Raw genomic sequence first — 17,211 nt, forward strand, 5'->3', positions numbered from 1 at the left:
TCTTTTGCCACACCATACCAAATCTCTTCTTGCACATATCATCTGATGATTTATCACTCCAGTGTTAATCTGCTAAATTGTAATTATTCGATTTATTGCCTACCTCATGCCTTTTGCACACATTGTATACAGATTCTCTTTTTTTCTACCATGTTATTGACTTGTTTATTGTTTACTCCATGTGTAACTCTGTGTTGTCTGTTCACACTGCTATGCTTTATCTTGGCCAGGTCGCAGTTGCAAATGAGAACTTGTTCTCAACTAGCCTACCTGGTTAAATAAAGGTGAAATAAATAAAAATAAAATAAAAAAAGCCCTCACTCAGAAATGTATTCCAGTGTCTGCCTGTCAGTTTAAAATCATTGCCAGTGTGTGTACATGTGTAGGCAACCTGCCCTCCCCCTCTGAAACTTAGGATACTGTAGCTTACTGACGTTACCAGCGTGATTCAGAAAATTGTGAGATATTTAATTAGAGATTTGATTAGCTTTTTCAATGCTAGTTAAGGTTACTATAGTTATCACGTTTGACATTCGATTTATTAACTACAAAAAGGTAATACGTGTTTTTAATTCTGGTTCTGCTCTTCACACACGAGCTTCTTAGCTAGCTAGCTACCTCTGGTCCAACGTTAAACCAACTCTCTGAAGTTCAAGGACATTCAACGTTCCTCCATAGAAGCCACTCCTCCTTAGGTATAATTCTGTAGGTCTAATTCAGATAATACATGTCATAACAGGATGCCCAGCGATTCAAGCCAAGTCTCCTCCTCCACCCTCTTTCACTCACTCCCCACCCGCAAAATTTCAGTCGCATCTCGCGACGCGCCCTAAACTTGTCTGTCCATTGTGCATGGAAACAACTAGCTATAGCTTGCCCGTTCAATAGCAAGTTGCTCTATCCACACTGATTGGTAAAGTAATTTTAATGTTGAGTGAATGTAAGAAAAAAAAAATCAGAGGTTTAAAAGGAACAGAAGGGAACGGTATAAGCCGGTACTTTTTGGGGGTTCAAACCAGTTCAGAACTTTATTTTGCAGGTGGGAACAATGTAATCTCTATGCCTATGCACATGTCTGCATGTTCAACTAGTCTACCCTAATGCTATTATGCTGGCACAGTTCAACTGTCGTTCATACTGTGTTCAACTGGATCCTGGACTTCCTGACGAGCCGCCCCCAGGTGGTAAGAATAGGTAACAACACATCTGCCACGCTGATCCTTAACACTGGGGCCCCTCAGGGGTGTGTACTTAGTGCCCTCCTGTATTCCCTGTTCACCCACGACTGCGTGGCCAAACGCGACTCCAACACCATGTCAACACAGTGGTAGGCCTGATCACCAACAACGATGAGACGGCCTATAGGGAGGAGGTCAGAGAACTGGTAGTGTGGTGCCAGGACAACAACCTCTCCCTCAATGTGAGCAAGACAAAGGAGCTGATCGTGGACTATAGGAAAAGGCGGGCCAAACAGGCCCCCATTAACATTGACGGGGCTGTAGTGTAGCGGGTAGAGAGTTTCAAGTTCCTTGGTGTCCACATCACCAACGAACTATCATGGTCCAAACATACCAAGACAGTCTTGAAGAGGGCACGACAAAACCTTTCCCCCTCAGGAGACTGAAAAGATTTGGTATGGGTCCCCAGATCCTCAAAAAGTTCTACAGCTGCACCATCGAGAGCATCCTGACCGGTTGCATCACTGCCTGGTATGGCAACTGCTCGGCATCTGACCGTAAGGTGCTACAGAGGGTAGTGCGAATGGCCCAGTACATCACTGGGGCCAAGCTTCCTGCCATCCAGGACCTATACAATAGGCGGTGTCAGAGGAAAGCCCATAAAATTCTCAGACTCCAGTCACCCAAGTTATAGACTGTTTTCTTTGCTACCGCACGGCAAGCGGTACCGGAACGCCAAGTCTAGGACCAAAATGCTCCTCAACAGCTTCTACCCCCAAGCCATAAGACTGCTGAACAATTCATAAAATCGCCACCAGACAATTTACATTGACCCCCCCTACCTTTTGTACACTGCTCAGTACCTCCAGGATTACGAGATTCTGCGATCGCGTAATTCAATGCAAAATCAACCAATCAGCGCATATTATTCGACAGCTCGCAATTTTGACCAATGCCCACACAATAAGTGCATAAAAGGGTCCAATCAAAAGCGGGTTCGTAATTTTGACAAATTACTACACTGTTACTGTGAAAAATGGCCCAATCCAACCCCACGTCAACAAAGTTTTTCTCCCTGGCCTGTCAGCGTATTCACGTGCGAAGATGATGAGTGATTGTTGATGGCTGACAGGCAGTACAATGAACAGAAATCAATCTCATTTGCCAAAACAAATAACAGCTACAGACGGTGCGAAACTATCAACAATCAACAGTCACTTTGAATCAGCAAAGCAAATGAGAATGTCAGAATAGTTCCCACAGCAGCGGCAGATCACCATGACTGAAGTGGTAGCAGGAAAGACTGGCAAGCGCTGAAAGAATCAAGGTGAGTGGTGTATTAATCAAACTTTTTCTCCACTAACCTTGGCTTTAGTAGGGTGGTCGGCACTCTGCTCTTCCCAGTCTGTCTATGGAGAGCGCTGCTCAAAGCACTGAGTGCAATTTGTCAGCTTTGCCGTTTTATACTCTGTAAAACTTAATACGGATCACGAAAGCACAATCTTTCTGGATTTTCTTTTGAAATGGTAATACTGTTTTAAAAGTTAAAATCAACCACAAAACTCTATTTTTACGTTTTCTGTTCCTTATCTCCCTTACGACCCTGTTCTGCCTGCGGCTATGGAACCCTGACCTGTTCACCGGACGTGCTACCTGTCCCAGACCTGCTGTTTTCAACTCTCTAGAGACAGCAGGAGCGGTAGAGATACTCTTAATGATCGGCTATGAAAAGCCAACTGACATTTATTCCTGAGGTGCTGACTTGCTGCACCCTCGACAACTACTGTGATTATTATTATTTGACCATGCTGGTCATTTATGAACATTTGAACATCTTGGCCATGTTCTGTTATAATCTCCACCCGGCACAGCCAGAAGAGGACTGGCCACCCCTCATAGCCTGGTTCCTCTCTAGGTTTCTTCCTAGGTTTTGGCCTTTCTAGGGAGTTTTTCCTAGCCACCGTGCTTCTACACCTGCATTGCTTGCTGTTTGGGGTTTTAGGATGGGTTTCTGTACAGCACTTTGAGATATCAGCTGATGTAAGAAGGGCTATTTAAATTAATTTGATTCGATTTTTTTTTAAATCGCAATCTCAAGTATTTTGAAGACAATTTATGCGAAAGAAATGTCGATCCTCAAATTGAAAGCGATTGATCAGCTTTGAATCTATTTGTTTTTTTTAGAGAGAGAGAGAGAGTGTGTGAGTGGGCATGGGAGGTGCATCTCGTGTTGATAGCAAACCCCAAGCCTGATGGAGAGGAGAGGTGTGTATGAGCGAATGTGTGAGTGGATTATGACAGAGCTGTTTGTTCAGGAAAATAAACAAAATTGAGCACTTTAGATGTTTCTAATTGTTTTTGTATTCTGCTTAAAATCATCCTAAAACTGAGCACATATGACTTTGTATTGTTTATATGAAATTAACGTGAACTTAAAGATCACAAAATGTATAGCAGAATTTCAGAAAAGCTGCTTCAAAATCAAGCATTTTTGGCTGCAGAAATCACACACAAAATCTGCGAAATCCTGGAGGAACTAGCTGCTGCTATTCGCTGTTCATTATCTATGCATAGTCACTTCACCCCCACCTACATGTACAAAGTACCTCAACTAACATGTACCCCCACACACTGACTCGGTACTGGTGCTCCCTGTATATAGCCTCGTTATTGTTATTCTTATTGTGTTACTTTTTATTATTACTTTTTATTTTAGTCTACTTGGTAAATATTTTCTTAACTCTTCTTGAACTGCACTGTTGGTTAAGGGCTTGTAAGTAAGCATTTAACGGTAAAGTCTATAATTGTTGTATTCGGCGCATGTGACAAATAAAGTTTGATTTGATTTTGATGACAAATGTGAGTGAAAAACAAACGTTCAAAAAGTAAATTGCCTAGAGAAGTTCTTAGATTGCTGTGTGTTGATCATTCGAAATTAAACAAAGCGATGAACCAAGTTTGTGGGCATGCCTCATCTACCTAGCGGGGCGGTATCTGCATTCGCTATGAATGCTGGACTTTCTGTTTCACTATGAACCGATGAAAAAACAGGAAGTCGAAACTTCCCGATTCTACCAGTGAAATGAAAATGTGCTCGTTCTAGCTTTTGGTTTGGATAATGCTAATGTTTACGACAAACACGTAATGTTGTTAATATAGTAAGGACTATATGCTGTGGCAGAGCCATGGTGAAATTCCCCTTTAACTTGTATTTTTCATTCGGTACATGGGAATTTAACAGCAAAAGTAATTTTTTTATGTGCATTGCGTCATCACCCGCAGCCTTTTATCCAGAAAAGTATGTTTGATGGAAACACATCTCTGGTGGAAGGATGGGCAAACTGTTTTATTCAGAGTTTTGAATATTTGCATGAAAATCTGTTTCAAATAGGATGGAAACCTAGCTCGTAAGATGACACAAAGCCAGTAAATAAAAAATAATAACAGAATATTTACTTTGTATAATCAATATAGCATGTGTGTTTGGAAGATACACTGAATATAGTTTCATTCATAAAAATGTGAAAATTGCCCCTTAGTGCTGTACATAGAGGAGAGTGGGCTAAATTGAGCCACCATTTCTAGGAAACCATTGTTAGGTTCTGAACAGAGTATAAACTCAAACGGACGACTAGAAAAAGCTCAAACCATGTTTATTCAACCCACTGGGTGCTTCAGCTGCAAGCACACTTTGCACATGATCAAACAGGCAGTTATGTCAAAATGAGATTAGGGGTGTAACTTCTCCATACTGCTATCTGTTGTCCAATATTGCCTAAATGTTGCGCTGTTGCTCATTATCCGATCACTAATCCATGATGTTTACAAGTGACCTTCTGTTCACATTAGTGAACAGACTTTGGTTATAGTCTCTGTTCCCCTTTTAGCTCACAGTAACTTTCCATAAACAAAGCTCTTCTTCACCCTTCAGTTATCAATAACATATACATTCATTATCCACGTGACATAATCGATAAGGCCTTATATAGTTACAGGAATAAGTATATTTCAAGTTAGAACTCCATACACAGAATTAATCATGTGACCAAATATCTAGGACGAGCCGAGGTCATCATTTCATGGAGTCTGTGAAGGAAGAAACCACATGGAAAAAGTGGTTAGCAGGTTAGGTCCAAAAAACAGATTTTCACAAAGTCTAATTCATTTATTATGTTATAGGTTTCATGCTTGTATCTAAACCAAAGTAGATAGTTTAAAGATTGTTTTGTACATCAGTTGAGGTCTCTATAAGCTACAATATAAGGTCCTAAACCTACAGTATATACAAAAGTATGTGGACACCCTTCAAATTAGTGGATTCAGCTATTTCAGCCACACCTGTTGCTGACAGGTGTATAAAATCTAGCACACAACCACGCAATCTCCATAGACAAACATTGGCGGTAGAATGGCTTACTGAAGAGCTCAGTGACTTTCAATGTGCCACCGTCATAGGAGGCCACCTTTCCAACAAGTCAGTTTGTCAAATTTCTGCCCTGCTAGAGCTGCCCCGGTGAACTGTAAGTGCTGTTATTGTGAAGTGGAAACATCTAGGAGCAACAACGGCTCAGCCGGGAAGTGATAGGCCACACAAGCTCACAAAATGGGACCGCTGAGTGCTGAAGCGAGTAGCACGTAAAAATCACCTTTCTTCGGTTGCAACACTCACTACCGAGTTCCAAACTGCCTCTGGAACAACGTCAGCACAAGAACTGTTCGCCGGGAGCGTCATGAAATGGGTTTCCATGGCCGAGCATCTGCACACAAGCCTAAGATCACCATGAAAGTGTAGCTGTGTGGGCTAATATAGTCAAAATGTTTGCCTTGGGGTAAGCTGAGCCATTGGCCACCATACCCCCATACAAATTCTGATGACATTTTGTTAATTTTATGCATAATATATCTTTGCAATGTGCCTTGTATATGAACTCAAGATAGTGACCTATGTACACAAACTTAAAACAAGCAGTGATCTAGCCCCCCTTGAGGTTTTTGAGAAAGCTAAGGAAGTGAGAAGTTCATTTGAGCAGCAGCAAGGAATGAAAAAATTGACTGTAACCCTGAAAAGGTACAAAAAAAGACAAAAAAGAAAACGTACACGTACATGTGCGAAAGAGAGTCTATGGTAAAGTATGATTACATAAATTCTGATTATTTCCAGCGATACACAAGATCCTGAAATATATGTAGATATCTTTGTTAGGAAGAGTATTATATTTCCCTTGACGTAGTGATGCTGAATGTAAAAAGAAAAATGGCTCAACATACCCAACTCTCCCATAGGTCAAATAACAGTCCTAGGGCCAGTTGCAGCATTTGCAGCTGTCACTGAAGACTAGGCCAGCGGGGCAGCTCTGGATCCAGGTGATGCCGTTAGCACAGTTATAGAAAGAGCTCGGGGAATCTGCTTTGACATACAGCCCACCAGCCCTGCCTGCACAGAAACTACCACCGGGCACAAGGGTAGTGGTGGTGGCCTTGACTGTGGGTGGTCCCCCTGGCCGTGGGGTGTGTGTAGGTGGCAGGGGAGGTAGTTCTGGGTGAAAAGAAAATGTAATATGTCTATTCAGAATAGCACTCGACCGCAAAAAAAAAAACATTGACATGTTTGTATATATTTGGACAAGTAAGAAATAGTTGTAAATGCGATTTACCAATGTTGAGGAGTTTTTGAAGATGGCTGATCAGGGAATATTTGCCCTGTCCACATGACTGTCCAGTAAAGTCATCCAAGTCCAGATTCCAAACCATGGCCCCTCCAAAGCCATTTTCCTTTAGGTAGCCGACCTTAGGAAGGGAGAGCATAAGAAAAAAGCAGGAGTATGTCTTTGATTCTTTTGCAATTTCTTAGCTTAGTTGAAAAATAGATGTTTGGTCCAACAATTTGGATTATAACCCAGGAATACTGCTGCATACCTTTGTGTCATAGCTCTCCCTATTGTCAAATCCCACCCATTGATTTCCTTTAGAGGCATAGGGAACCTTTTGATCCTCAATCCACTGGACACTGGCTCCTTGGAGGAAAGTACAGATCTGGAAACATGAAGGCAAACAGGTTACCTCAATCGAAAAGTTAACTATCAATTTGATACCTTTTCAAAAAAATACGCAATTAAGCCTTACTACCTCATAATAAGACCAGAAACCAGGCTCACTGGTGAAAGGTCCGGCTGCAGCAGCACCGTTGGCTGACGCTCCGACCCCACTATCTACAGAGGCGAGCTGGAACGAACGTCCATACGTAGCAAAGCCCATCATCAGCTTCTCAACAGGGGCTCCCTGATCTCGCCAGTATTTCATGGCAAAATCCTGCCAGAGAGATCGAGACAGAAAAGAGAGACTTTGAAACTAGTTTTGCATGAATGTATACAGTACTTTCATTACACTCACATTTGATAGGCTTTATTTAACATGTAGACTAGAAGCGTGATTTATGGCGTTTTATTCATTGAAAAGCCCCTTTCTCACTGTGTTGAAGTAGATATGGTCTCCTGTGTCATGGGATCCCTTGTAGAGAGGGCTGTTGTGTCCTGTGAAGGTCTCCCAGGATCCATGGAAGTCATAGGTCATCACGCTAATGAAGTCCAGGTATCTAAAGACCGAAAGGTCATTCCAAATGATTTCATATATCAGCTTTCAAATTATATCAAACTCAACAGTTTATCTTTTTCAGTGATAAAGACATGAATGTCTCGGGTAGGGTGGGGTATGCAAAAGTGGTCAACTTTGAGCACCTCTAGCTCCTAAATGTTTTGGCATTCAGGTCCAAACAGTCACTTTCTGACCACTTCCACCATGGGCAAACATGAATGAAAGGTTTCGTTCAAATCAAAAGAGGTGCAGTCAAAAAGTGATTGAAATTATATGGAATGACCCAGAAGACAACAAGTTTAATTAATACACATCCATTAATCCAAATGGGATGCTGTTCACTGTATTATGGTTTTCTAAAATGTGACTACAGTGGTTATAATGTTAAAATCCATATTTACTTAGCAATTTCTGCAATTTCATAGCCAGAATCAATGTTCCCTTTCCCAGCAGCCACAGCAGCAGTAAGCAGCAGCCTGGGGCGGCTGACTGCCTTGCCCTCAGCCTCAAAGGCCTCCAGGAGCTCCTACAAAAACAACAGATGTCTTTTTACTCATATGGCATTACATGTATTGCCATATGGAAAGGTCTGAACATCCCTAAATAAAAGTCTAGTAGCATTGTTTCCCAAAACTAGCTACACCCCGGCTCAACCATAACCCTAGCCGTAACCCTAGCTTCATGTCCACATCCTGGCCTAACTATAACCATAGCCATATCCATAACCCTAACCATCACCTTGCACAACAGTGTGAATCTGTGCTTGTCCTCTGGAGGGCTTCCCCGTGCTCCAGGGTACTCCCAGTCCAGGTCCAGCCCGTCAAAACCATGCCTCCGAAGGAAACTGATCGAAGACTGGATGAACTTCAGCCGATTGTTAGGTGATGAAACCATGATACTGAACCTAGGGAGAATTAGGGATGCTCAAACAAGTTGACTTTACTCAATATAAAAGATATTATCAATCCTTCAAAAATATACTACCTTTTACCCATGTAAATATAAGAAATTAGATATCTCACTGTTGTGTGCCAAACTTCCATCCACCGACAGCCAAAAGTGTTTTGAGCTTAGGATTTCTGTTAGATGACAAAAATACAATTACTATTGTCAGTAAACAATTACCCCTGAACATCTCAGAATGTCTTGGTAAAAGATGCAAACCTGTCTTTAAGTCCGTTGAAGGAACTGTAGAGGGTCTCATCATTCCACTCATAGGTGGCAAGCTCATTGGCAGGGTTGATAATGGAGAAGGCGTAGATCAGGTGAGTACACAGGTGAGGGTCAACATTAGCCGGCAGGAACTTCCCAGTTCCAGGTCTGTACTGGGACCAGTTGGTAAAGTAGCAGACCAGTTGGGAGGTCGAGCCTTAGACAGGAACAGAATGTCTATCATACATGGTTTTTGCAGAGTCACTGTCAGAATTTTCCAGGGTGACAACTTCATGGTAGCATCGTCCTTATATATCACAATTTTTTAGATGACTGATACAAACAAACATAATTCTCTTGATGAATACTGAGTGACAATTCAAGTAAAGAAAATCCTAAAATGATATAATAATATGTGGGAAATGTCATAATGTATTTTCTTAAGTGGAAACTCACCCAAGTGGCACAGGGCGAAGCACAGACCTTCAAAAGCACATACTTAGAGTCAATAAAAATAAGAATTTCACACAAACAGAATATATGTGAACATATTAAGAATGTTTTTACCTGCAAGTAAAGTGAGCTTGCGCATTGTGCCTGCTTCTCTGCTAGATAGGTCAGAGTGCTTATTTATGTCCGTCTCAAAAAGAGGAAGAATAAAATGGCGAAATTACAACTATTTGCCCATGGTTTTTTGTTCCACCCTCTGACTAAGTATTAACCCGGGTAAATCATCAATCACCTCATCTGACTTTCCCAAAAACAGTTCTGTCATTAATCCAGGTCATTGAAGGTAATTACTTTTCCAAATAACTAATCCCAACATTGGGTAGAAGTAGGCATAATAGTAGTAGAAGTACTCTACAGTAGTAATATTGACTGTTGTAGATAGGTAGGCCCCGTGTACACTAGCACAAGCTGCCGCGCAGTGAAACACCGCTTCCCATTAATTTTCAATGGACGGAAAGCGGTGAGAAGCGGAGAGGGCAGGGACCTTTGGGCGGTGCGAACGTGGCGTAGGAGGCGATGAAAAATATTAACTTTCCCCAACTTCATGCAAATCACGATGACCAATCGAGTGGTTCCGATGACGAATTTGACTATGCGACCCAAGACTGGAGACTTTCTTCAGCAAAGATGTCTGACAAAAATAGTAGGATGGAAGCAAATGTAAATGATTATAACGTCATAACGAATCATGCAAAAAATGTACAGTTGAGAGCAATATGTTAGTTAATGTAGAGACAAACGATTACGCATATTTTTTTATTCATAAAATTAATTTACGAAAATCGCGATTTAGCAAGCTAGCTGACATTATTGTGCAATGGAGTATAAAAATACCTGTATGCCTATGGATGTGTAGCAAGCTATGTAGCCGATCTGTGTATGGACCTTAAAACGTTTGGTATACATATTAGTTCAGAACCTAGCTATGAACCTCAGCTATCATAGCCAGTTGTATCAACTTCAAAACATTATGAATGACATTAATGAAGCCTATGGATTGAGTAGAATATAATATAACTTTGTGCCAAGGATGCAAGTCGTATATACATGTAGTTATTACCATGCATGAGATCCCCACATTGTAGCCTGTACATTTAATATATTCACTGATCATGTACTCTACCTTGGCAAATAAAGGTGCAGTTCAGGTATGAATGTATTTGAGATAATTTTTCAGTCATATCCAATACCAGGAGTATCACATTCCAGTCTTTGAATGATGCTGTGTCTGCATGTACAGTATGTATTACAATTATACACTTCAACAGTGTTTATCAATCTTGATCCTGGGACATCAATGGTTACACATGATTTAACTAGTTAAAGGCTGATTTGTAATTCATATATACAGAAATAGAATTTACAGTACACTACACTTCCTATGCATCATGTAAATACTCTAAAACCGGTTCATCTCAATATCTAATTCCCCTCATCTGCATTGATCTGATAAACAGTATTTCATCAAATGAGAGACTTAATTTCAACCAGTAGAGAATGTGAAACGCTTTACTGAAAGAAGTTCATTATCCAGGTGTTATAAATACATGCATTATAAATATTATAATTGTAATATTATATTATAAATACAAGCTCAATCTTTACTTCAATGCACATCTGTTGTGCATTATAAAAACAGAAAAAGAGGTATTCACCAAGGTTGTCGTCTTTCGTTTCATGACGGACATGAGCACGTAGCCTACATCATGGAGGGGGGTTTTAAGCACGTCCAAAACAGGACCTGCATGGCTAAAATAATGTGGGCCTGCCTACAATACATAGATAAAAAAGGGAATGTCAGCTCACTGTTTAACTCCTCTCAAACTTGATATTTTAATAAAGCTTTGGTGATTCAAATTGATTTCCAAGCTGTCTCAGGAGCCAAACCCTTTATCGACAGTCTTGACTACTGCCTTGGGCAGACAAAGAAAAGCCTTCATTGAGAGGAGGAGAGGCTGTGCTTGATTTTTAATCAAATAAAACTAAATGGGAAAAACAAATGTTTTTTATGTTTCTAAATACGAAGTATACATGCACCAAAAGCACGTTAGGCTACTCTTATTCCATGCGCATATGGGCAGTGTGCATCACGGCTGGATAGGCTGCATTTCCAGGGTCAAAATTTATGCCATAAAAAAAAACAGCTTTTGGTTGGTCTTAAATATCCCCGTCAGCGCTGCCTGAAATTAGCCAGTTGGATCATGTTTTTAAGGACACACCAGCTGATATAAGGCGGGTAAATTGCCGAACCTGGCGTTAGGGCCGAAAGAATACTCTTTATCGACGATGATGCTGTTGTTGCAGCGGCAACTGGCGCCCGAGGAGCGAAGCATCCTCCGTAGGTGTGTGTGTGTACAGTAAGTATACACATTTGTTACAGCCAGACTTTTTGTTATCCCCCCCGCACCCCTCCCCAACGACCACTTGACCTTTACTTGAAGATAGGCACATCTAAATTCCATCTCCCGCATTCACCTTGGAGAATGTTTTAGGGCTTTGCAAAGGGTTTACAGATAAAGGGAAAGCTCACACCTGGGCATCTCCTTCTGTGTCAGGGGATTGGAAGTCATGCTACGGAAGAAAGCGTTCACTAAACAGTATCCACCGGACTAGAAAGACAGGTCTTTTTCATAGTCATGGCCGTCCTATGGGTTCACATTTCAGTTATTGGTATCTGCTAAATGTCAGAGCGTAATTAATATTTATTATTACGTGTCTGCGGTGGCGGAGGCCTTTTACATGTGACATGAAGGGGTATGTATTACCAGGAGGTATAATTCATAGTCATTGTGCTACATATTCACTGTACAGTGTCACCTAAATAAGGCCTGGGCCCATATCCACAAAATATCTCAGAGTAGGAGTGCTGATCTCGAATCTGTACATATCATTTTAATCATTATAATCTAAAAGGCCAAACCGATCCTAGATCAGCACTCATACTTTGAGATGCTTTGTGGATATGGGCAATGTGCAACAAAACACAGTACAGCAGAACACAGTATCATAGAACCACAAAGCACAGCACAGTTAATTCGGTGATTGCTACAGGTACAGCCCTGTATAGACCTACTCTGAGGGGTAAATGTCAGTTGACATCTACAACCTAGTGCATACATGTTGAGTAATAATGCCTCAATCTCCATCCTCTCACCTACAGATCTGTACCCGGTGTCCACCTGGCGTGGCATATACCCGCTGGCAGGTGAGTTTAATTAGAAATCCTGGCATTTCCATGTGAATGCAGCATGCCCACCCTGCCAACCTTCCGAAACAGTACTTACCTAACACGCATTACAAGTCATCATCACAACACACAGGGGAAACTATCCGCGGCCAGGGTAGGCTTCTTTCATCAGAAATGGTTAGTGCCGCCTGCCTGCTGCGTCTGTTGGCTTATTGAACACATGGCAGGCAATGGGGTTCAAATGCTAAGCAGACAGAAGCCTTTGTAAATGACCGTTGTAAATCGATGGTGGAGGAGAGGGAGGATGTGGGGAGGGATGATGGCTTTGAGAAAGGCCCAGGGGAGAGAAGCATTTATTTAATGGTTATCATTACCATGTCTATAGTCGCAGTGATGAGGTCTCTCCTCATGTCGTTATAGGCCTACATCACTGCATGTTGCCTGTTGCAATTATTATGGTGTTTTAGCCTCCTTTATAGTGCTTAGGAATGAGAGAGCGAGGAGGATAAATGGAGAGGGGGACAGATAGAACGAAACAGTAAAGGAGAGGGAGAGAAGATAGAGGGATAGCAGAAGGGGAGTTGGTAAGGGAATAGAGAGATAGAAAAGAGAGAGATTGGGAAATATAATACTGTGAAAAATAAAGTAAAAGGTCAAATATAAGGTTGTATATATGTATGAAGAACAGAAGAAGTGTACAAAAGCTGAAGAACATACACAGGTACTTTCCACAGGTGCTGGAGATGTAGGCAAACTCATGGAAAACAGAAAGGAAATCGTCAACACACTGCTGCGCATGCTCCCAAGGGATTTTATTTATAACAAAGTTTCCAACCTTGGGTCTTCATCAAGCATCCATATCCCAGGTGGGGTGGAAGGTCCTATATATAGGGGCAGTACTCAGTGAGGTAAAAATATATAACATTAGTTCACAATATTAACATTCAATGTATCGAAATATATGGTCATACACAAGGAATGTGATCAATATTTACAGTGATATATATATACAGTTGAAGTCGGAAGTTTACATACACCTTAGCCAAATACATTTAAACTCAGCTTTTCACAATTCCTGACATTTAATCCAAGTAAAAATTCCTGTTTTAGGTAGTTAGGATCACCACTTTATTTTAAAGAATGTGAAATGAAATGTCAGAATAATGTAGAGAAGATTATTCATTTCAGCTTTTATTTCTTTCATCACATTTCAGAAGTTTACATACACTCATTAGTATTTGGTAGCATTGCCTTTAAATTGTTAACTTGGGTCAACTTGGGTCAAACGTTTCAGGTAGCCTCCACAAGCTTCCACAATAAGTTGGGTGAATTTTGGCCCATTCTCCTGACAGAGCTGGTGTAACTGAATCAGGTTTGTTAGGCTCCTTGCTCTCACACACTTTTTCAGTTTGCCCACTTTTCTATGGATTGAGGTCAGGGCTTTGTGATGGCCATTCCAATAACTTGACTTTGTTGTCCCTTAAGCATTTTGCAACAATTTGAAGTATGCTTGGGGTCATTGTCCTTTTGGAAAGACCCATTTGCGACCAAGCTTTACCGTACTGATGTCTCTGAAGATGTTGCTTCAATAATCCATATGTATGTCCTCCGCTCTCATGATGCACATTCTTGATTTTGTGAAGTGCACCGGTCACGTCCTCCTGCAGCAAAGCACCCACAACATGATGCTGCCACCCCGTGCTTCACGGTTGGGATGGTGTTCTTCGTTGCAAGCATCCCTTTTTCCTCCAAACATAACGATGATCATTATGGCCAAACGTTAATATTTTGTTCATCAGACAGAGGACATTTCTCCAAAAGTACGATCTTTTGTCCCCATGTGCAGTTGCAAACCATAGTCTGGCTTTTTTATGGCGTTTTGGAAAGTGGCTTCTTCTTGCTGAGTGGCCTTTCAGGTTTTGTCGATATAGGACAAGTTTTACTGTGTATATGATACTTTTGTACCTGTTCCTCGCATCTTCACAAGGTCCTTTGCTGTCTTGTTTCTGGATTGATTTGTACTTTTCGTACCAAAGTACGTTCAATCTCTAGGAGACCTGAGGCGGTATGACAGCTGCGTAGTCCTGGTGTTTATACTTGGTACTATTGTTTTTACAGATGAACGTGGTACCTTTCAGGGGTTGAATTGCTCCCAAGGATGAACCAGACTTGTGGAGGTCTACAATTTTGGTCTTGGCTGATTTCTTTTGATTTTCCCATGATGTCAAGCAAAGAGGCACTGAGTTTGAAGGTAGGCCTTGAAATACATCCACAGGTACACCTCCAATTGACTCAAATGAAGTCAATTAGCCTATCAGAAGCTTCTAAAGTCTTGACATCATTTTCTGGAATTTTCCAAGCTGTTTAAAGGCGCAGTCAACTTAGTTTATGTAAACTTCTGACCGACTGGATTTGTGATACAGTGAATAAAAGTGAAATAATCTGTCTGTAAACAATTGCTGGAAAAATTACTTGTGTCATGCACAAAGTAGATGTCCTAACCGACTTGCCAAAACTATAGTTTGTTAACAAGAAATGGTTGAGTGGTTCAAAAACTAGTTTTAATGACTCCAGCCTACACAATATTCAATTAGGATACAAAACACAATTATTTGGAACAATAAAAACGGTTTTAAGTCGAACTCCTCGTTAAGGCCAAGAGGAGACAGTGTGTCGAGCCTGTGGATCCAGAAAGATTCCCTTTTGAAGAAGTTTCCTCTCAATGTCCCCTCCCTTGCGTGACGTCTTGACCATTTCTATTCCAATGTATCTCAGAGAACTAATAGGATGTCCAGCTTGTACAAAATGAACAGCAACTGGTTGTTTTTCTCTCACCTGTCCGTATATTGCTGTGGTCCAGGTCTTAAGGCTTCTACGGGTTTTCCCTATGTAAGATTGACCACATGGACATTTCAACAACATTAACGGCCTTTAATCTTAAATCTTTGTCCTGTGTGGGGGTGGGTAAATGAGTCACATTTGTGCGTGAAACTGCATTGAGTACATTGGCCACGTTTGTAATTACCCTCCAGAACCTTGTCCAAGAAAGTTTCCCTTTTCTCTGGTGGATAATCACCGTTTGGGGTCTTTTAAAGACCATACGATATATTTAGAGATGGGTTTCAATTGTGGGTCAGTATCAATAATGTACCAGTGCTTCCTGATAATGCCCTTAAAATGCCTTCCCCAATGGTGAGTATCAGGTAAAGAATGAGGGGTTGAAGGCTTTTGGTTGAAGGCTTTCCAAGTGTGTTAGCCCATCAAAACAATCATTGGCATGTTTTACCCAATTGTCTTTGTACCCCCTTTCCTTAAACCTTTGTGTGAGGTCCGTGCTCTGTTTCTGGTAAGAAGCATCAGAGCTGCATATTCTTCTGATGTGGCTGAACTGACTTCCAGGGAGACTTATAATTGGACGTGGATGAACGCTGTCACCTCTAAGGAGGGTGTTCCTGTCCGTAGGTTTCCTATCGAGAGGGAGGTTTTGTCCTAAATAACCATCACATCAAGAAAACTGATTTGGGGTAGGTCATACAGTGGGGAGAACAAGTATTTGATACACTGACAATTTTGCAGGTTTTCCTACTTACAAAGCATGTAGAGGTCTGTAATTTTTATCATAGGTACACTTCAACTGTGAGAGAAGGAATCTAAAACAAAAATCCAGAAAATCACATTGTATGATTTTTAAGTAATTAATTTGCATTTTATTGCATGACATAAGTATTTGATACATCAGAAAAGCAGAACTGAATATTTGGTACAGAAACCTGAGTTTGCAATTACAGAGATCATACGTTCCTGTAGTTCTTGACCAGGTTTGCACACACTGCAGCAGGATTTTGGCCCACTCCTCCATACAGACCTTCTCCAAGATCCTTTCAGGTTTCGGGGCTGTCGGCTGGGCAAATACGACTTTCGGCTCCCTCCAAAGATTTTCTATTGGGTTCAGGTCTGGAGACTGGCTAGGCCACTCCAGGACCTTGAGATGCTTTCTTACGGAGCCACTCCTTAGTTGCCCTGGCTGTGTGTTTCGGTCGTTGTCATGCTGGAGACCCAGCCACGACCCATCTTCAATGCTCTTACTGAGGGAAGGAGGTTTGGTGGTCAAGATTCTCGCGATACATGCGCCCCACTCCTCCCCTCAATACGGTGCAGTCGTCCTGTCCCCTTTTGCAGAAAAGCATCCCCAAAGATGATGTTCACCTCCATGCTTCACGGTTGGGATGGTGTCTTGGGTTGTACTCATCCTTCTATTCCTCCAAACACGGCGAGTGAGTTTTAGAGCAAAAAGCCTCTATTTTTTGTCTCATCAGACCACATGACCTTCTCCCATTCCTCCTCTGGATCATCCAGATGTCATTGGCAAACTTCAGACGGCCGGACATGCGCTGGCTTGAGGCAGGGGGACCTTGCGTGCGCTGCAGGATTTTAATCCATGACGGCGTAGTGTGTTATAATGGTTTTCTTTGAGACTGTGGTCCCAGCTCTTCCAGCATTGACCAGTCCTGCCGTGTAGTTCTGGTGATCCCTCACATTCCTCATGATCATTGATGCCCACAGGTGAGATCTTGCATGGAGCCCAGACCGAGG

At 41.6% G+C, this 17,211-nt stretch overlaps 1 protein-coding gene across 1 annotated transcript; it reads right to left on the bottom strand.

The window, feature by feature from the left end:
- Nucleotides 1-4,814: 4,814 nt before the first annotated feature.
- On the bottom strand, nucleotides 4,815-9,812 carry LOC111960318 (acidic mammalian chitinase). The gene is made up of 12 exons (XM_023982281.2): nucleotides 9,489-9,812; nucleotides 9,378-9,404; nucleotides 8,934-9,138; nucleotides 8,792-8,848; nucleotides 8,508-8,673; nucleotides 8,171-8,295; nucleotides 7,647-7,770; nucleotides 7,305-7,487; nucleotides 7,095-7,211; nucleotides 6,833-6,965; nucleotides 6,447-6,714; nucleotides 4,815-5,264 (listed from the first exon to the last, which is right to left on the bottom strand). The coding sequence occupies exons 1-11, from the start codon at nucleotides 9,511-9,513 to the stop codon at nucleotides 6,476-6,478; spliced, it is 1,401 nt and encodes a 466-aa protein (XP_023838049.1). The 5' UTR covers nucleotides 9,514-9,812; the 3' UTR covers nucleotides 4,815-5,264; nucleotides 6,447-6,475.
- Between the last annotated feature and the right edge of the window lie 7,399 nt (nucleotides 9,813-17,211).

The sequence above is a fragment of the Salvelinus sp. IW2-2015 genome, linkage group LG37, assembly GCF_002910315.2.
Source record: "Salvelinus sp. IW2-2015 linkage group LG37, ASM291031v2, whole genome shotgun sequence".
Lineage (NCBI taxonomy): Eukaryota > Metazoa > Chordata > Actinopteri > Salmoniformes > Salmonidae > Salvelinus > Salvelinus sp. IW2-2015.